This window comes from Mus pahari, chromosome 18 (genome assembly GCF_900095145.1).
Source record: "Mus pahari chromosome 18, PAHARI_EIJ_v1.1, whole genome shotgun sequence".
NCBI classification, from domain to species: Eukaryota; Metazoa; Chordata; class Mammalia; order Rodentia; family Muridae; genus Mus; species Mus pahari.
The window spans coordinates 35,864,046-35,884,629 of record NC_034607.1 but is presented as its reverse complement, the minus strand read 5'-3'; the positions used below and the strand labels follow the sequence as shown (position 1 = coordinate 35,884,629).

At 46.4% G+C, this 20,584-nt stretch overlaps 1 protein-coding gene across 3 annotated transcripts; it reads right to left on the bottom strand.

The window, feature by feature from the left end:
* Positions 1 to 5,247: 5,247 nt before the first annotated feature.
* Positions 5,248 to 11,365, bottom strand: Zbtb14 (zinc finger and BTB domain containing 14). 3 transcript variants are annotated; one of them, XM_029531562.1, is made up of 3 exons: positions 11,265 to 11,365; positions 8,986 to 9,069; positions 5,248 to 7,186 (listed from the first exon to the last, which is right to left on the bottom strand). In XM_029531562.1, the coding sequence occupies exons 2-3, from the start codon at positions 8,986 to 8,988 to the stop codon at positions 5,834 to 5,836; spliced, it is 1,356 nt and encodes a 451-aa protein (XP_029387422.1). In that variant the 5' UTR covers positions 8,989 to 9,069; positions 11,265 to 11,365; the 3' UTR covers positions 5,248 to 5,833. The 3 variants fall into 3 exon arrangements, with proteins under 3 accessions (XP_029387422.1, XP_021073645.1, XP_021073644.1); XM_021217986.2 differs by lacking the exon at positions 11,265 to 11,365 and adding an exon at positions 11,113 to 11,167; XM_021217985.2 differs by lacking the exon at positions 11,265 to 11,365 and adding an exon at positions 10,264 to 10,658.
* Positions 11,366 to 20,584: the final 9,219 nt, after the last annotated feature.

Below are 20,584 nucleotides of genomic sequence, written 5' to 3'. Positions count from 1 at the left end.
TCCTCCTCCTCCTCCTCCTCCTCCTTCCTCTCCTCCTCTTCCAGGCACGAATGGTAGCCTGACGTGGCAGCACATGTCTATAATTACATCACTTGGGAAGCAGAGAGAAAAACAAACAAACAAAAAACCTCAGGAGTGCCAAGTCATTCGCAACTATATATTATGTTTGTGCTAGCCTGGGCTACATAAAACCCTATCTCAAAACAAAGGATTGTGGATGGTGTGGTGATCTAGAGGGAACCCCTGTTTTAGTTAGGGTTTTATTGCTGTGAACAGACACCATGACCAAAGCAACTCTATAAGGACAACATTTGATTGGGGCTGGCTTACAGGTTCAGAGGTTCAGTTCATTATCATCAAAGCAGGAACATGGCAGCATCCAGGCAGGCATGGCACAGGAGGAGCTGAGAGTTCTATATCTATATTTGAAGGCTGCTAGCAGAATGCTGACTTCCAGGCAGCTAAGGATGAGGGTCTTAAAGCCCATGCCCATGGTGACACCCACTCCAACAAGGCCACACCTCCAAATAGTGCCACTTCCTGGGACAAGCATATTCAAACCATGACACCCCCTGAACCCCAAATAAAACCTACTAAGAATAATAGTTATCTCACAGCATGGACAAGTAAGCTAGCCATGAATACCAGAGACATTTATTAACATACAGCCTAGCTGCAGCTTACCTATGACCAAAGTTTCAACTGGGTTCTGGACATTTTTAATGTAGTATCTGAAGGTCCCCTGTTATCTCATAGCTCTCAGAAGTCTGGGGAACATGATTAAGTATGGAGACTCCAAAACAAATTGTCTCTTGTTTTTTATTTCTCTTTTCGAAGAGCCACTCAGACCTTAAATACAATCTTGTTTACTCTAGTACCTACTGATCCAGAGCACATCCTGTTGGTGAGGAGATTATAGCAAGAACAGCACAGCCAAAGAATTCCTGGATTTAGGAGAACAGTGCTCATATGCTCTGTTCAATTAGGTGTCGGTAACCGAACAGTGAACCATGATCAGGCTCACCAAATGCTCTCCTTCTATCTTTGACATTCTGTCAATGATACATTAAGGCAATTATATCTGATTTCAAAGTTAAATTTTTTCCTATTGTTTTGAAATAAGAATGATATAAACTGGGCAGGGAATAGGGAATCAAATACATTTGTTGTTGTTGTTGTTGTTGTAAGACCGGGTTTAATCTGTGTAACCCAGGCTGGCCTCGAACAAACTTGCATTGTAGAGCAGGCTGGTCTTGAACTCAGAGATCCTCCTGCCTCTGCCTCCCTCATCCTGAGGCTAAAGGCATGTTGCCATCATGCCCAGCTGCAAATTGGAGTTACAGACAGTTGTGAGCAGTTGTGTGGTGCTGGGGATTAAACCAGTGACCTCCAGAAAAGCAGCCAGTGCTCTCAACACCAAGCCATCTCTCGGGCCTCAAAATAGATTTCGAGCAAAGCATTTAAGGAAGATCATTCAGAGCTTGTGAGGGAGAGAAGTAGAACCTGAATCTAAGAATCTAAGACTTAAGACAAGAGAGTACTAAGGAGTGGGGGAAGGCCAGCAGGATCTCTAAGCACAGCTGACCAACCTTACAGCTGTTTTTGGCCCCAAACGTCATGGACTTTCGCATTGTGGGGCTTTCCTGGGTCACTTGTGAAGAAAGCTAATTCATGGCATTTGGCCAGTGGGCTTCCATGTTTGGGGACAGGTTCTAGTATTACGCAAGACAGGTAAGGTCAGTTTAGAATCTGACCCACTGCCTAAGAGACATTCTTTGAATTTTGTTACACCTACTGTGTGCATGTGCGCATGGGAATGGCATAGCATCACGGAGTCCAAGGACAACTTGTAAGTGTTCTACCACATGAACCCTGGGGATCAAGCTCAGATCCTCAGGCCTGCCCAGTGGGACGCGAGTTTACCTGAGCCATCTTGCTGGTTGGTTTTGATACCACTAAACTTCATGAGAACAGAATGAAGCCCTTAGTTACCTTTAGAAGGGAATCAAGTTCTATGAAGTGTATTAACGCACTCCCAAATTGAAAAGCATCTTGCACATGTGGATACATGCTATCTTCACAGGTGTAGAATTCTGTGAGCATGCATAGGTGAGGCCTTTGTTCCTGGACAGTAGGAAGCCCGTCAGACCCACTCCTGCTGGGTTCTCAGTACCTAGCCCAATGCCTAGCTCAGTAGCTAGCAGGCATTCAGCCAGTACTGTTAATGGGCACTAATTCTATTCCACATAAAGTGTCCTCCTGGAAGATTATTGAAAACATCCTCGAAAGAAAGCAGTAACTCCAGACTAAAGTCAAACTTCGGGGGTGGTAGTCTTAACCCCTCAGTGAAGAAACAGCAGATATTCTTGGAATTTATATAAACCAGGACAGATAATGCTGAGTGTAGTCTAAAACACATTCACTTTGGGAAAGCTTTATATAAAAATATTGTCTAAATGGATGACTTCATGTGTGGCTCTCAGAATTGCAATTCTGCCTGTGTTGTTATGTCCCCGAGTAGGTTTGGAAGCCAACCACATCAGGGTGTATGTACAATTGACTACACGCCAATGACCTACTTAAAAATGGGCAAATGATATGTGGTTATGAAACCAAAGAAAACTCTAGAATGAGTACGTTCGTAAGCTATGAACTGACAGCTTATAAATGCCAATTAAACAGAACTTCCTTAGACATTCTCAGTTGTGAACATTTTAAATGACGTGTCAGGCTACCATGCAGAGCCAGCAATTATAGAATTGACAGGTACCCAGGCAGGGGGGTGGGGCGGGGCGGAATCATGTTTCTGTATCCACTGAGAACATCACTGACGTGATACGGTTTGCTGGCACATGCCTGTAGTTCCAACCCTAAGGATGCAGAGGCAGGCATATATCCGAGTGTGAGGTGAGCCAAGTTACAGACTGATAACATGTCCAAAACAAACCAGTACAACAGGAACTACTCGTGGTGAACCCAGAAAGCAAGATACTGGGCTCAGTGTTGTGTAACTTTCATGGTAAGCAATGAGGTAAAAATCCACATTTTTTACCTTAAAGGTGAAGAAATTTTTGAAACTCACTCAGGGCAGTTCAAAATGTGCTTCAATTTGTGTGTTATCCTTCAGTGCATAAGCAAGTGCTTTGCCTCGGTACCATATCCCTAGTGTCAAGTCATTTGCCCAGGGTGGTCTCGAACTCACTCATTAGCCACAGTCAGGCTGTCAACCTGCCATCTTGCCTCAGCCTCCTGAGTAGCTCGGTTGATAGGCATGTGCACGGGGGACATACCTGATTTTCTTGGCTGCTTTTACAGTGACAGAATTCCTTACAGTTCCTTGCATTTATCATCTAAACCAATGCTAACATGATGGGGTCAACACAATGTTTGTGGACACATATGTTGTACAGGAAGAAGTATTGATGGAAAGGTAGCGTATGCTTAGAATTCCTTTCTGCTCACACTGCAGATTCGGGGCCAGTGCATCTCAGGGGCCAGTGCACCTCAGCAGGAACTCCCCATGCCTCTGCAGGTGGTTTTCCAGCCTTAGGAATGACTAGAGTTAGCTGGATGTGGAGAGGCACTGTCCCTGCTCAGGGCCAAGGAGAGTTAATTTTAAGAGTCCACCACTACTAAAAATATCTACAAAAACCCAGGGACTCCCATAAGAACCCAGAACCCATGGTAGAAGTTGTAACATCAATACAAAACAGTTCAAACATTAAACATATAATACAAAGTATTGAAAATTCTACTTTGTTTTCTCAGGTTGGGACACGGTGACGTGATTTCCCGTCCACAAGGCTTTTTATAGGGACCGATTTTAGATCTGAAGTGAGAACCTCTATGAAATCATGACTACAGTAGCATATAGATCTGGACATTTACAACAGTGACATTAAAAAATGATCAAGAACAAGAGGAGTGTATCATTATCTTTATATACAAAAACAAAGGCCCAAAATACGGTTTGTTGAAGTAGTTCTCAACAGGATGCCAGCTGATTTCACATTTGCTTTGGTTAACACAGCCTAGGATCACCAGTCCGGCCCTCACCTACTAAATAGCACAGACGGACTGACGGGACTGCCTTCAAAACAGAACAAACCGCTCAGGAAAAGATTAATGTAAGCCGAAACATTTTAACGATAAATAAAAAAATTTAAAGGTAGCCTCCTCCCCATCCGACAATCTCCGGCAGGTACAACATGTACACCGGTTTTGAAAATGAAAATTTTTCTCACAACAGTAATAACAGATGTTAGTACAGCAAGCCATGTAATGAAATTACTTTAATGCATGTTTTTTTTTTTTTTAAAAAAAAAAGAAAACCTTAAGAACCNAACATGAACTTTTAAAGTTGGCACCTTCTACAACTGTACACATCCTAAAACAACTGTCTACACTTTCTTACAGAACATAATTCAAACTCTGTGGGCATTTCAATATATTCTTAAGTAAATAGTCAAAGGAGCGTTTAGTACACCCGATCTGAAACAAAGTTCATAATTCTGATTTATGGCTATGACAGGGCAATCAGCTTCTATTGAAAACTGCAACCAGTGAAAAAACATATTTGAAAAACATAAACATTTGGTTTGACAGTCTTTAATATTGGTTAAAGGGGTCTGATATTTGTTGCCAATGAAAGGTACTTTAATCCACTGTGTAAAAAAAAAAAAATGCAGCTGTTCCTTTTCTCGAAATACATAAGACCAACACTACTATTTACACACTTAAACGATTTCAGATTTAAGTAAGCATCTTCTTCATGGGAAACTGAGTGCTGCAGAGACGCNGAGACCCCAAAGCTTGACGATCTGTAAACTACAAAAACGTACTTGAAGAAACATCTCTGTTTCTTGTCCTAATTTTGACCTTAAATACAAAACCATTTCTGAAAGCAGTCACGATTTCAAGACCTAGGAAACCTTAGGGTATTTTTTGTATCTGTGAAAACCTTGCCTCGGACTCTTCTCTCCTGTCCATACTGGCCCACTGCACGGACACACACAGACAGAATGGCCGCACTGGACAAAAGGGAAACTGAGTCCCAACACCACCAGCATCCCGGTGGTCTCCCTCATCCTGAGGTATACATGACCTCATCTGGGGTGGGCACAGGGGCCATTGCAACGGATGAAGGGACACTTCAGCAAAGCAACCATTATTTGTCCACAGGAGCAGTGAGAACAATTATATATATATATATATATATATATATATATATATATATANAGAGAGAGAGAGAGAGAGAGAGAGAGAGAGAGAGAGAAATCACAAACCAAATATAAAACTAACACCATTCCATTTTTCAAAATTTGGTTTTGTACTTCTGCAGTGTTCTGGGTCAGTGTGTGACAATGTTTTCCGCATTGATATAAAGGTCTTGTATCCAGTTATTAAAACTGCTGTTTTGACATAAGTCACATATACTGGGATTAGGAAATCAATTTATTCAATGACTCTGTGCAGTGCACTCACCAGCTTGGCAGGAGTTGAGAGATTAAGAGTGAAACAGAAGCCATTCATTTTAAACTAGACAAAGGAGATTTCAAATTAAAACCATAAAGAAGGGTAGGGGACCTTACTGGGAATAGGAATACTAGACATCACACACACACACCAAAAGATAAAAAAAACCAAACGGTTTGGTCAGAACGTAGGAACATAACTGCCTTGAGAAATTTGAGAACCACCTAACTGGAGTGCGCACTGTCTTAGGTCCAGCTAGCACGATGCTGTAAATTGCCACAAAGTGGTCAAAGGTGTTCACTGACTACAGCCAGTGCAACCTTAGCATCCACCTTCCAGGTTCAGTGTTCCTGACCCATCACCTCTNGCTACAGGCAATTGTCTCCAGCTGCTGCTCAGCCTCAGCGGCCATCGCTGCGGCCTGCAACTGTTCTGTCTCGCTCTGGATGGCACTGNGGGTGACCTGTTTCCTTTCACTGTGCATATTGTTCTCATGCCTCTTCAGGTCTGAGGCCTTGGCGAAGGCCTTGGTGCAGGAGCCGCACACAAAAGGCTTTTCCCCTCTGTGTCTTCTCTCGTGGTCCTTCAGGTGAGACTTGTGTTTGAAGGCTTTGTCACACATGTGACACGCGAATGGTCTTTCGTTGCTGTGAACCCTCTCGTGCTTCTTCAGGTCTGGGGCGCGGATGAAGGACTTCCCGCACACCTCGCAGCTGTAGGGCTTGTANCCCGTATGGATTTTTAGGTGTTCTTTCAGGTGGGCCTGCGTGGTGAAACCTTTTGTGCACATCTCACAGACAAAGGGCCTGTCAGNGGTGTGGAGCTTCTCATGCTTCCTCAGTCGGCCTTCATCGGAGAACGTCTTCCCACACGCCTGGCAGGCGATCTGCTCTCGATGGTGACCGTAGAGCAAGTACTCNAACTTCATGTCGCTGGCCGCCGTGGTCCAGCCCGGAGTCTGTTCATCTTTTACTTCGCTCATCCCATCATTAAAGGTTAAGGCCTGAGGGGTCTGAGACCCCAGATCTTTGGACTCGGGAGTCTCCATGGACTCCACTTCCTGGCCGTAGCAGTTCACTTTCCGAACTTCCTCGCTCCCCAGCTCTTTCAAAATTGCTTCCTGAACCCTGAGAGTGGTTGTGGGAGACTTGCCATCCTCTTGACTCGGGGGAGTGCCCTCTACCGTGTCATCAGAAGGGCTGTCATCCTGGTCCCCGATTTCTTCCACATCATCATCCTGAGCATCAGCAGCGTCTCCGATGGGGCGGTTTAACTTGAGGCAATACTTACTCTTCGACTGGCCNTTACTTTCATCCGGACTAGACACGTCGCGTTTCTGAGAACACAGTTTATCCAAAAACCGGATGCCGAGAATCTGACCAGACGACATCATCAAGTTGACGTCCTCCTTTTTCACAGAAATCTTCGCGGTGTACATGTAGTTCAGCACCTCTTCAAATATGTCGGAGCGGAGGAAATCTATCTCTATGACGGACGAGCTGTCCACTTCTAGCTTCTTGAAAAGCTTCTTAAAGTACGTGCTGCAGNCGGCGAGGACACACCGGTGGGCTCGGAACTTTACATCTTCAACCACGATGGNGATGTCGCAGAATTCTCCCTCCAGGCGCTGTTCATTCAGGGTTTTCAGAAACAGCGTTTTATGATCATCGTCATTATATTTTATGGTTTCAGACATACTGATGAAAAACTCCTGCAATGGAAATTTTAAAGGTGTTTAGTGTGAACCTAATACACCCCATGCAAAATTTAGTTGTATCGTGAATATCTGGAACCTGATAATTTAGAAAATCTGTTAAAGATGGTCCCCAAACTGGTAAAAAAGAACAACCCCAGACAAGGGATTTCCATATTGCAATTTTGAATTACTTTCTGTTTATGAACAGTTCCCTGGTTATAATGACAATGGCAGCTTTTCACAAAATCCACACAGGTACTACACTCCATGTTTTAGAAGACTCAATTCACTTAATGTCTAATAATCCAATGGGATAGGTGGTGCCCTCAATTTCTAAAAGAAGTTAGGAAGCAGCCCAACATCCTACAGCTTGTAAGATCCAGCGATCAAATCCAGGAAACGTTCAGACTGTCAAGACGGATCAACAGCCCAAACAACGGAAACTCAGTCCGGCCCATGGCGGCCACCTGTAATTCTGAGAAGGTGCCAAGGTGGCTGGCTCTACTAGCTAAACAGTGAACTCCAGGCTGAATTGAGAGATCCTGTCTCAGTGGACAAGGTAGGCATCAATCAAAGATGACGACTGTCTTGCCAGCCTTGGGGTCTCCGAGGGAATGGCCACACACATGCACTTGCATGCATGCACACACATGCAGACGTGTATACATACACCACAAATACAGGAGAAAAAAAAAGATTGCTCAAGCCCTGACTGTGGTACCTAACTTTAGGTGTGGAGGAGTCCACGGTAACCCTGGGCTGAGCATTGTTAGTTCCTTGAGAGAAGAGATAAACCACCACAGAAGAACTAGAGAGGGCACCATTGCCACAATGTCTGCGGTGTCCTCTAGTTTCTCCATAGTAGTTTTGAGCCACTCCTGGACGAGTTTCAAGATTTAATCTGACCCCAAGACATCTGGGAAGACAGTGAAGAAAGGCTTCATGCTCACAGGATGCCAGTCTTCCAGCCATCCAGTTAAAAGTCATATCAACAGATGTACAGGTTGAGTATCCTTTCTCTGAAATGCTCAGGACCAGAAGTGTTTCAAGTTCTAGATTTTTTTTCTCTCCAGGTTTTACAATACGTGCATATACATAATGAGATAAATTGGAGATGGTAGTCCATGCCCAACTCCAAAACTAGTTGATATTTTATATATACCTTATACACACAGCATGGAGGTAATTTATATGCTATTTTAAAAAAAAATTTTTTTTTTCCCCCGAGACAGGGTTTCTCTGTGTAACCCTGGCTGTCCTGGAACTGGATCTGTACACCAGGTTGGCCTTGAACTCGAGAGATCTTGCCTCTTGCCTGCCTCAAATAATATTCTTTTGTCTCTTTTGTTTTCTCAAATAATATTCTAAACAAAACTTCATAGCATAGAATTTCCACTGATGGCTTCTTACTGCCCTTCAAAGTCTCAGATTTTGAACACTGTTGACTTAGGTTCAACCTGTACTTGGTTAAGTACAGACATATTTAAATAACAAAGTAATTTCAGAACCACCATGAAAGGCCTTCCACTGCGAGTTCAAGAGTTTATCTAAAAATAGTGTGTTTTATGTAAAAACAACATGGTCTTACTTTTATTCAACAAAGTGTAAAGTCTGGAGAAAACAGGTTTTTCCTCATGGAAATAGAATTATAAATGTATGTCTAGAATGTATGTATGTGTACACACTGGGAATCAGGGACTTGCCTAAACCACGTAAGTATATTACCCCTTACTGATACCCCTAGACCCGAGGTACTTATGTAAAATCAAATGCCAAATGATAGTCTGAGGCTTACTATTCTAAGGTACACTCACCATGAACAATTCAGGCTATGTTCTTAATGCCTTAAACACCAAAATCTTCAGATCAGAGTCAGTCTGATCAGGGGCAAGCCAGATCTACAGGAAGAAAGATACAGATTAAGTAAGACTTTTTTTTTCCCTACATTAAATCCTAAACCAAGTTATTTACAAGAGTCACAAAACACTCTGTCCCACCTCTTGCCTATGAACCATTTTCTGGGTAGACACTGCGAGGTTAGCAGGAGTAAGGTCTGGTTCTACATAAGGACTAGACCTGGAGTGGCCAGCGGTATATATTCTTAAAAACACCAGCATGTGTTCTTTACCCGCACCACTTCCTACTGGGTGCACATTTTCCTTTAGGACCTATAGACATCTAGATGCATGTTTGTCTGATTATCGGAAGGCTGCAGGAACACACATACCCAACAGCTAAAGAGTGGAGAAATGAGCACGCCACTTGATGTCTACCACACAATTACAGACTTGTCTCCAAGACTGCTATGGGGAAATCTTAACATTTTTCTCCCTCTATCCCCGCATGCAGGTTCAAAGAATTTTCGTTCGTTAACTCTTCACCCAAAGAACTCCACATTCTGCAGCCCAACAGGCTTTGAAGAACAAAATTTTCCTCCACTGACCACCAGTCCCACAAGTGCGGTAGAAGCAGGTGGCCATGCTACAATACAGTCCTACACAAAGACTTAGTCTGAGACTCCACCATCCTGAGAACCCATAACAAGTTCATACTATAGGAATCACAGGGCTCCGAGTTAGCAGGCTTTCTCATGTGCACTGTGTGAGGGCTGGTAAGATACATTTCTAAGGGTGCTCCATCCAGTCTTCATCTCAGCCTTCCTGGGTTCTAGATGCACCCTGGGCCTTCAGTCAGCCCAAGGGAAGGCACTCCCTGCAGAAATTCCCTCCGTGGCACTTCTGAGGACCAAGGGGCATGGACTTGGGAGAAGAGTGGCCCTACGGTAGCCATGGCAACATATCAGCGTGCACCTTCTCCTTTCTGGTGTGTATTCTTTTTCAAAGGAGGTCACAGGCCAATCGGCTCGGTTTTTTTTCCCCCTATAGAGATGTTTCCATTGCTAAGTTCAAATGAGTCAAACCTGAAGATAGCCATTGATAGTATGTGTGTAAGTAGGTGTGGGACAAGACATAGCCCAACACCTATAAGACTATAAAGCAGCTCCTTGCTAGCAACTCCCCAAATCGCGGGAGCGCTAAGGCGTCCTCACCCAGCACGGAGCACGGAGCCAGGCTTTCTCAAAGCAAACTTACATAAGCAGCCGTAGCCGCCTCCTTATTCCGGAGCAGCTGCGACAATGGCGGCCACACCACTTCCCTGTTGCGACCGCACAACTTGGGAGTGGGGAATCCGGGGCCCCGCGCAAGACCCAGGGCGCAGTCCGCGCGTGGGGAACCCACGTTCGCATGTCGCAGCCTAGGAGCCGCCGGGTGCAGCGAGCCCTCAGCATTCTCTCCTAAACAAAAGCTCCCCGGAGCCGTGCCCGCCAGCGACGGGCCACCTTCCCTTCCAACCATCCTCCACTTCTCCAGGTCGCGGCGCGAGCGCGAGGCTCTCGCTCTCTCTCTCTTCCTTGGCCCGCAGCAGCCCCGGCGGCGCGACGAGCTCGGGAGCGGGCATGCGGCGGCCGGTTCCGCAGCCCCGCGCCGCGCCGCGCCCTGCTCCGCCCGCGAGCCCCGAGCTCGCGCCCCGCGCACTCCGCGGCCTGCGCGTCTGGTCCTCCCGCGCCCTCCCGCGGCCAAGGGCGGGGGCGGCGCGCGGCCGGCTCCCCGGAGCTCCGCGGACGCAGGCGGGGGAGCGTGCGCGGGGGGTCCCCGTCGGCTCCGGGGGTGGGGTGGGGGGGAAACCACAGCTGCGAGGGGCGGCGCCCCGCGGGCTGAGCTCGGGCCCGGCTCCGCCGTCCCCACCCCCACCGCGGTGCACTGCGGCGCGGAGAGCCAGGCGGCCATGAACTCGGCCGCGGAGCGAGAGAGGAGAGAGCGCGCGCGCGGGGCTCGCCGCCTGGCCTCTTCCCCACCCGCTCGCTGGCCTGCGCGGCCACCGGGGACGCCCGGCCCCCCACGCCCAACCGCGGCCGGCCCACGCCCCGATCCCGCTCGCACCGCGCTGCGCCGCCACATCCTGCAGCTGGCTGCTGCCCCGGAGCTCGGCGGGAACGCGCCTCCTCGGCAGCCGCCCCGGCCGCGCCCGCCGCCGGCTGCCCCCGCGTCCCCGCGCCCGTCCCCGGCCCTTCCAGCACCCGGCCCGCGCTTACCTGCAGCTTGGCACCGCTACAGACGCTCGCTGTCTCTCTGGGCTCCCTCGCTCGGCAGCGCGCAAGCCGGGGACGGGATGGACGCGGGGGCACGGTGGGTGGCAGTGTTTTGGATTTTTTTTTTTTAATTTAAAAAAAAAATTTTTTTTTTTTTTTTAGTTTGGGGAGGGGGTGGGGTGGGGGGGACTCGTGCACGTCCCTGGTGGTGGCAGCCCTCCTCCTGCACGAGCACAGACTAGCCAACCCGCCGCGGACACCCCCCACCACCCCCCTCCCCGTGCATGCGCGGTGCGGGCTCCGGGGTGGGGGGGAGGAGAAGGCGCGCCGCCGCTTGCGCAGGCACGGAACTGGCCCGGGGGCCCCTCCCTCGTGAGCGAGCGAGGAAAGGGTTAAACTGGGACCTGACGGGTGGACGCTTTCCCCGGGTCTACGGGGCTGCCCGCCGAGAGCCCCTGGCCTGCGCACGCGCGCGCACGCGCGCGGCAAGGGGCGCGCGGAGCCCGCGCGCGGGAGACGGGGTGTGGGCGGGGTCGGGGCGGGGCTTCGGCCGGGCCCCGGGAGCGAATGCTCGAGCTCCTCTCTCGAGCACCCGCCCCCTCCTGGAGCTCCCAACTCCAGGGCTCCCGCGGGCGCCCGGCCTCGCCACGGCGTCGGGAACGCGGGGAGGCTGCGCTCCCGTGCGTGTGCGTGTGCATGTGCGTGGGCCGTGGCTGCCCCTGGGCGCGCACGGTTCGGGCGCTGAGCTCGGCCTGGCTTTTGGGCAGGTGTTCCCGGGGCACCGTCTCCTGCTGTACCGTCTCGACCGGATACCCAGGCAGGATGCTTGGAGGCCCATGGCTTGGTTCGTGCCACCGAGGCATTGTTTATGGGGAGCTGGCATTGGCAGAGCAGATGAAATGCCATCTTTGATTTGGAGTATAAGGGGGAAATTGCGGTCACCCGGGACAAACTGCTCAACCCCAAAGCTCTAGATCTACCAGACTAATTGGTGCCTTTTCGTTTAGCCAGGTACAGCTCTCTCTAGCCATCATGTTCCAGAACTAGGTTGCACTTGATGCTCCCATGGAGAGATCTGATAGCCTGGTAATGTCAACACATAAGTTATAGCTCCGCTGCTGTTGAAACCTTGTGTTCTCTGAGGCACTTCCTGGTCCTCTTTACCTGCCCTCTGGCCCACGACCTGGGAAGTCCCTTTACTTCCCACATTCTCTGTTCAACTTGCAATACTGGCAGCTGGACTGAGCTGTGTGCGCCTAAGTGTCACTTCACTTCTGCTGCTTTGTCACACTTTTAACCGTCTTGTGTCAAGTCACGTGAATAACATCTGAAATTAGGGCAGGACGGTGGACTTATGGGAAGTTGTAAAAGAATGCCTGTACCAGGTGCATAAGTAAACATGAAGGAAAACTATGGTCGCCTCAATTTTCTAATGGACACCCTATTCGGCCTCAGCAAAAATATTAACCAATACTGTTTTAATGTCTCCCAAGGTGTTTTAATACACGCCTTCAAATTTTTACTTTCTGTGTATGAATGTTTTGCTTGCATGAATGTGTGTGCACCACATGTGTGCCTGGTGACAGTGGAGGTCAGTCAGAAGAGGGTGTCAGATCCCCTGAGACGAGCAGTATGATTGTTATTCACCACATGAGTTCTGGAACTAGACCTGGGTCCCCTGCAAGAGCAGTAAGTGCTGTTAACCGCTGAGCCAAACTTTTAGCTCCCACTCATGTCTTTTGATACACACAATAACACATGTGTTAGTAGGGTTTGGTGAAAGACTTGAGATAGAATAAACCTGGCCTAGAGAGGGGCCTCGGTCTTGTTAATTTTTTTTAAAACGATTTTATTAAGTGTGTGTATGTGTACATGAGCATATATGGGGGTAGTGCACATGAGTGCTTGTGTTCCTGGAGGCCATAGGCCCTAGATTCCCTGGAGCTGGAGTTCCAGACCATTGTGAGCCACCTGGCATGGGCGCCAGTCCTCCAGTCCTCTGGTCCTTTGAAAGAGGAGCAAGTGCTTTTAACTGTGAGTCATCTCTCCAGCCTTTTAAGCCCCGCTCTCTTTTCTGGAATGGAGACAAAGAAATCAAGGCAGTCGTGAGGACTGACCAACACCCAGCTAAGCTTTTAGTGCAAATATTAATGCCCTGTTGTTAAGGACATATATGCATGCTACTGGTGGTGTTGGATTCTAGCGCCATGGCAGGAAGTGCCCCTCATACCTGACACTCTGCCTGTTGGCTTTATTCATGTTCCTTCCTACAGCTCTGTGTTCACACCTTAGTCCTGTCTGTGTTTTGCTTATGGGGGACTAATAGTGCCCGTCTGTCGCGAGGTGATAGAGCGATGGCTTACGTTCACGGTGTGGGAACATGGCCACCTTCCAGTAATCTTCAGTGTCACCACCTGCTGCTGCTCTTGGAGCACACCTGGAATGGCTTCACTCCTGGATTTATTGTCTGTCTCCTGTGTAGACATGGTCCTTTTGCCTATGAAAGAGAATCTGTCCTTGGATTTTAAATTAGTTCATCAGAGTCCATAAACATCAGAACAATAAAGTGCTTGACATTTTTTTTTCCTTTTGTGCCAATTACTCCTTGAATTCATGTGCGTGGTACCTGTGCTCTGCCTGGCTGGTCCTTGCTTATCATTGAGACTCAGGGGAACAAACAAAAGCATCACTCTCATGAGAAGGAGGATGGGAAACTCCTTGCTTGGTCCCATATCCTTCACACCTATGAGGCTCATAGAAGACACCAGTTGATAGCAAGAGTCAACCCAGAATTCAGAAATAAAGGGCACAGTGTGCAGTAGTTAATAGGGATCAAGGCCCTCGATGGACGTGTTCTTCCTCTTCTACTAACAATGGCTACTGTGGAAGACAACTGCTGGGGTCATTCAGAGCACGCTATTTTCCTCAGAAAATGCTCACAGCCTCTGAAACAAAACCTGTTTCTGAGAATTGTGAGGCTGGACTGTAGAACATAACAGAGTGGCATGTGGGTTACCAGGCTTAGATAGATACGTAAGGGATAGCCGAAAGGTGTCCTGTTTTGTGTGTGTGTGTGTGTGGGGGTATGGGTGAGTGGAGTTGATGTCTCCCTCACATTGGCCATGGGGTCTACTGCTGGTTTTGGCTATAGATACAGGTAGTAGAGATTGGACAACTTGTAAGTAGTAACTTTGAGTAACTCGTGTTCTGTACCTCACGCCCTTGGTTGACTGTGTTTAAATGGACCCTCCCTCCGGTCACTGCTTCCTTTTCTGCCTTGAATGACAAACATCTTAGAGGATGAGACCCATTGCAAATAAACTGAACCTAGCCAACTCTAGGTAGGCAACAGCTCAACAAAAGGAAACAAATGTCTCCCCTAGCACCATAAAGACCATGTGACTAATGATTGTTTCTCCATCAAGGTGCAGCAGAAATCACAGGGGTAGGAATGTGCACTAAGAAAACAGCTTCCTTCAACAATGTGTAGGAAGCAAGGAAAGGGGAGATGGGTCAACAGACAAAATACAGCCCCCAATGAAGTTCTCCAAGTAACCCCCACAAACTAGAATCCAGCCTCCACTATGCAAGCTTATAAGGGACAGACTATAAGTCAAACCATATGCAATGGCTGTTCCTGGCTGTCAACTTGACTCTATCTGGAGTGAACTACAATCCAGAATTGGAGGGCTCACCTGTCATCCAGATCCAGGCTGGAAGACACAAGTTTCTGACCTGGATCTTGACATAGAGTTCTTGAGGCATAGTGGCCTTGAAAAGCTTAGGCCAAGGCAAGGAGATCTCTGAGTTCAAGGTCAGCCTCCTAGATCCAGGAGTGGTGGTATACACCTTTAATCTAGGCCACACCTTCTGCTGGAGGCCTACGTAAGGACACTGGAAGAAGGAAGAGTCCTTCTTCTTCGCCTGCTTGCACTTATGTGCCTGCACATCTGCTGGAACCTACGTCTACAGAAGAGCAGCTGAAACAACTAGCCTCATGGGACTGAGCAACTACTAGATCCTTGGACTTCCCATTCACAGCTGACCATTTTTGGGGAGTTGCACTACAGACAGGAAGTCATCATAACACATTTCCTCAATACAGAGAGACATTCCATAAGTCCATTAAATGAGATTCTAAAGAACCCTGACTAATACACCATACATAGCATCCTGTGTTGAGTCCCAAAAGGCAAATGTCCATCTCACCATGCAAAATGTAAGTAGCTGATTTCTAAAAGTCCTATAGTCATAGCAGTTCTGGCATTGTTCAGAAGGCAAAGCTGAAACTCTCCTTTAAGCGCCAGAGAAAACTCATAGCCACAAGCCCCCATAAAAATCATAAACAATTATATATTCCCAAGGTATATTTCCATTCAAAAAGTGAAGACTAGAGGAAATGTAAGAAGGGGTCACATTCAAAGCAAGACTGAAGCATCACCTGGAAGACATTAAGTCCTGTAGCTTTGTGTCCTATATATGGGGCACATGATGTCATGATATGAGCTTGTTTGCCTGAGCAGTGTTTGTAGACCACAGGACTTCTTCCTTGGACTGGCTCCACGTGTCTCTTGCAGCCTTCTTAGGCAGATGTTCCATATTGCATCTTCCAGGGTTTTTACTGCAGTTTGTTAGAAACTTGTAGATTTTGTCGCCTAATTCCAACTGTCACCTTAATGTTGCCCCCTGATTATGTTTTGGATCATTTTAACTTCATGTAACCAGGTTCTGTGTCTTTTTAAAGTCCCATGGAAGATATTTACATTTTTACTTCAGTGGAAAATCACTTAAGTTAAACCACTCTGTCTTAGGGTTTTACTGATGTGAACAGACACCATGGGCAAGTAACTCTTATAAGGACAATATTTAATTGGGGCTGGCTTACAGGTTCAGAGCTTTAGTCCATTATCATCAAGGGAGGAACATGGCAGCATCCAGGCAGGCATGGTGCTGGAGGAGCTGAGAGTTCTACATTTTCATCTGAAGGCTGTTAGTAGAATCCTGGCTTCTAGGCAGCTAGGATGAAGGTCTTAAAACCCACACTCACAGTGCCACCTCTACTCCAAAAAGGCCAACTGCTTGAACAGGACCACACTTTTTTTTTTAAAGATTTATTTATTTTATGTATGTGAGTACACTGTAACTGTACAGATGGTTGTGAGCTTTCATGTGGTTGTTGAGAATTGGATTTTTAGAACCTCTGCTCACTCCAGTCAACTCTGTTCGCTCAGTCCCTGCTTACTCTGGCCCAAAGATTTATTTATTATTATACATAAGTACACTGTAGCTGACTTCAGACATACCAGAAGAGGGCGTCAGATCTCATTACGGGTGGTTGTGAGCTACCATGTGGTTCCTGGGATTCGAACTCAGGACCTTCGGAAGAGCAGTCAGTGCTCTTACCCGCTGAGCCATCTCTCCAGCCCAGGACCACACCTTCTAATAGTGCCACACCCTGGGCCAAGCATATACAAACCATCACACACTCACTGTCACAAGCTGACTGTGCTGTAGGTCGGCACATTGGGGTGACAGTTGGATCTATCTCGCTGTGTTTCAAGTGTTGGCCACTCAAGGAGTTGCTCTGTTAGTTCACGTTTGCAGACCTCTTGCGTGCTTGCTAGAACAAGGTCTGTATATCTACAGCTCAGACGTGAGATTGAGTCTCCTTCCTCTTTATGACCTCCCTTTCCCCGTCCTCTAGAAACTGGGGCATCACAACTCTATATAGCTGCATCTGCATGTAGAACCAGGTGTCAGGATAACCAACAGAAAAAGGCATAGCCAATGAATGCCTGGCTTGGTGATGAATTGTCATGTTTCCTGATACATCTGATTAACTTACTTATTCGATCACTTGTAGCTTAATTTTATTGTATATATTGGTGGGGGTGGGTTCATCATTGCTATGGCATCATGAGGAGGTCACAGGACAACTCTAAAGATGCAATTCTCTCTTTCCACTATATGAGTTCTTTATGAACTCAGTTCATCAAGTCACCAGGAGGATGTAGTGTTGAGACAATAGCTTATGTACTGCACCACCATGAGCAAAGGCAAGTAGCTTATGCCCGGGAGATGCCATTCCCTAACCCATGACTCACATCCCGGCTCCCCACGTATTCCAGTTGTCAAGGGTAACCCTCTCATCACTCACTTCTAAGCTTGGCTTTGTGGCTTTTGGTACTTGTATAGGCATCTTCTAAATTCCGTGGTTTGTGTTATGGGGAAATATCTCATTGGAGTATTTAGCATCATCCTAAGTTTCGTACAGAAGGACGTGGTACCCATTCACCAGGCTCCAGTCATCCTTAATACCAGAGACTCTTCCTATAGTCACATCTCTCTGAAACCTGGGAACGATTATTGTTGCTTTTCTTCTTCTCTTCTGCTTGCAAAGCTTCACCACATGACTCCACAGGGGAGCACCGAGCCACACTTCAGAGTGTTTTCCCTTTCAGAGGACAGACATGAAGATTTGTATTTTTGTCATCGATCAAGGAATATTTCATCTAAGAAAGGGGGATGTGTATTCTTAAGGATAATATTCCACATGTTACATTCCCTTTGAGACGCAGGTTTTGAAGCTGAATTTAGTTTCTCCTTCATTGAACTTGAACTGTGTCGAGGAGCACTTCACCCATCTACTGGGTGGCGCAGTACAATTCCCCTGGTGGTATTGGGACAGTGTCCAAGTGGCCACTCAGGTTGTTTGGACTGTGACACTCTACAAGAATGACAGTTTTTCACTTTGAAAGTGGAATTCAAGTTATATCTATTATAAATGATAAATCGAAGCACCTACTGAACTCTACCTACATCAAGTTGATCTTCTGTGCCCCCAGATGTTCATTATTACTGTGTGACTGTTTAGAAATTGGCCTATCATATTAATTAATACCTTTAAGCATACAATATAAAACTTCTACGTTATGTTACTAATGGTATTTAGTGAACTGCATATTATACACCTTTTAATACTTGATACTAGTTCATCAGTGTGGTATAAAATGTAATAGTTTATCAAATTTATCATTTATCAAAATTATCATTCTGCCAAATATTGTTTAACTGATTTTAAAGGGCTGAATACGTTAGCATCACTACAGGTGAACAAACATTATTTTCATCTTTTGGAAATCAAAAGACCATGCTGTTTTCTCAGCCATGAGTACCCTACTGTCAATGTAATTAATAAATAATTGAGATAAAAATTTTGTTAACTGGCATTTGTGATTGAGTCATGCTCCTCAACTCCTTATACAACTTTGTCCTTTTCAACCCTGGGGTACGTTGTTGTACCCATTGACTTTTAGGTTGTATGTTTTACGTATATTTAGGTTCATATTATCTAAATAAACTTGTCACAACTGGTGAAATGGCCATTGAGCTAGGCCATTAATGCCACAATATTGAGTTTCTTATCGACATCAAAACTCAGCGTCCATTCGCAAAGTTAGTGTATAAATGTTCAGGTAAAGACATTGAAGAAAAGCAGCTTACAGCAAGAGGTGGCTCCTTCCCCGGTCTCTGGGTACTGAACTCCAAACAAGCATCACTGCCTGTCAATCAACATCCCTCGAGCAGGCTGCGTTGTGGCTCAAGGTTCGGTTTCCTGATTCGTACAATCAGAAGAAAGATAGTCCTTCCTCTGGGGCTAATTAACTCAATGCATGGAAATACTTGCTTCTTGATAGACATAGATTTGTTCTAAACTGTCTTGCAGATGTTCTCACGTTCCTTATATAAAATGGTACCGAACTTATATATAACCTGCACGTGTCTACTCCCATGTATTTTAAACCTGGTTGACTTACAGTACCCAATAGAATGTTCGTACTCGTAAAAGTAAATTTTATTCTCTGATGTAATTGTTGTCTGGGAGGCTCACTGCCTCTGTCTGCTAACCTAGGCCTAGTCCTGGAAGCATCTAGCCTCCGTACAATCTAATCTAGGCCTAGAACATTTTCAGCCTCTGAGACTGATCTCATTTCTGCTGAATAAGATCACTATTTCTTGTTCTTTCTGAACTCTAGCTGGCTGATTCAACTCTGCTGTTCTGGCTCAAACTCCCCTCCCCACCGAGTCAATCTGGCTTCTCTCTCAGCCTCAGAATTGCTCTGCTTGGCCTCAGACTAACTCTAGCAATATTTTCTGATCTTCTGGCTCCTTCGCATTCTCTTGCTCATTCGGTCTTTGCCTGTGTCTATCTTGTTCTCTCTTTGATCTGTCTTTATAAAATCACTCCAGGGACTGGGAGATGGGACTTGGGATGTAAATAAATATATTAATAAAAAATAAAGTGATGAACCCACACAGATGCATCTTGAAAAGGGAAACTCACGAAACCTGCTTCCTTCTCCTTCTCTGTGCTGCTCAACTCTCCCTCTCAACTCTACTGCACTGCTCTCCATGAGCTCTGCTCTCTTCTTCCTGTGCTGTCTGTCTCCCCCTTATGTAGCTCCCTCTTCCTCTCTCTTCCTGTAAGTATCGAGCATATCCTGTTCTGTCAAATCTTCTTCCGATTCATCACTTTTTCAGTGGCTCAATTAGACATCACTGTCAAGCATGGGTGCTTCCTTCTACAAACTAACTTTACCTTCAGTTGTTTGGGATTACAGGTGTGTGCTAAGGGCTGAGCCACGCCCTAACTAGAAACAGGTTCAAATCTCCTGTAACAAATAATTATTACACAGTCTAGGAAATGCTGACAAGCAATGCCAGTAAGTGGTCAGGGCAAAGTGAGGTTTTCTTTTTCTTCCTGAGAAAAAGAAGTCTGTGGTTGGTTGGATCCAGTATGTGGTGCCTGTAGTCTGTGGAGACGGACTGCATCCTGTTTGCACCAGACACTCCAGGCATTGTGGAGACATCTGTGGACAGAACACATGGACACTTCTGTCTGGGAGGCAGACAGTAAACCATGGAAAACCATGGTACCTTGTGGCCTAAGGCTAAATGCTGTGCAGCAGAGTGAAGCAGGGGAGGAAGAGCGTGGGTGAGTGCCTTCAAATGAAGTGGCCCCAGAAACCTCACTGAGCAGGTGGCAGACTCCTGAAGGAGCTTGGGGGAGATCATTCAGGTGACGTTTTCAGTAAAGTCTTCTAGGAAGAAAAACCCCCAAGCAACCATCATGGACCTTTTGTGTTGGAGAAATAACAAAGATAAAGGTAGGCAAAGAGAAGGCTTGCCAAGAGCAGGAGAGCTGTATCAGGGTTCTCTAGAGTAACAGAACTTATAGACTGTATAGATCACTCACATACACACACACATTCTTTCATATATATATATATATATATATATATATATATATATATATATATATT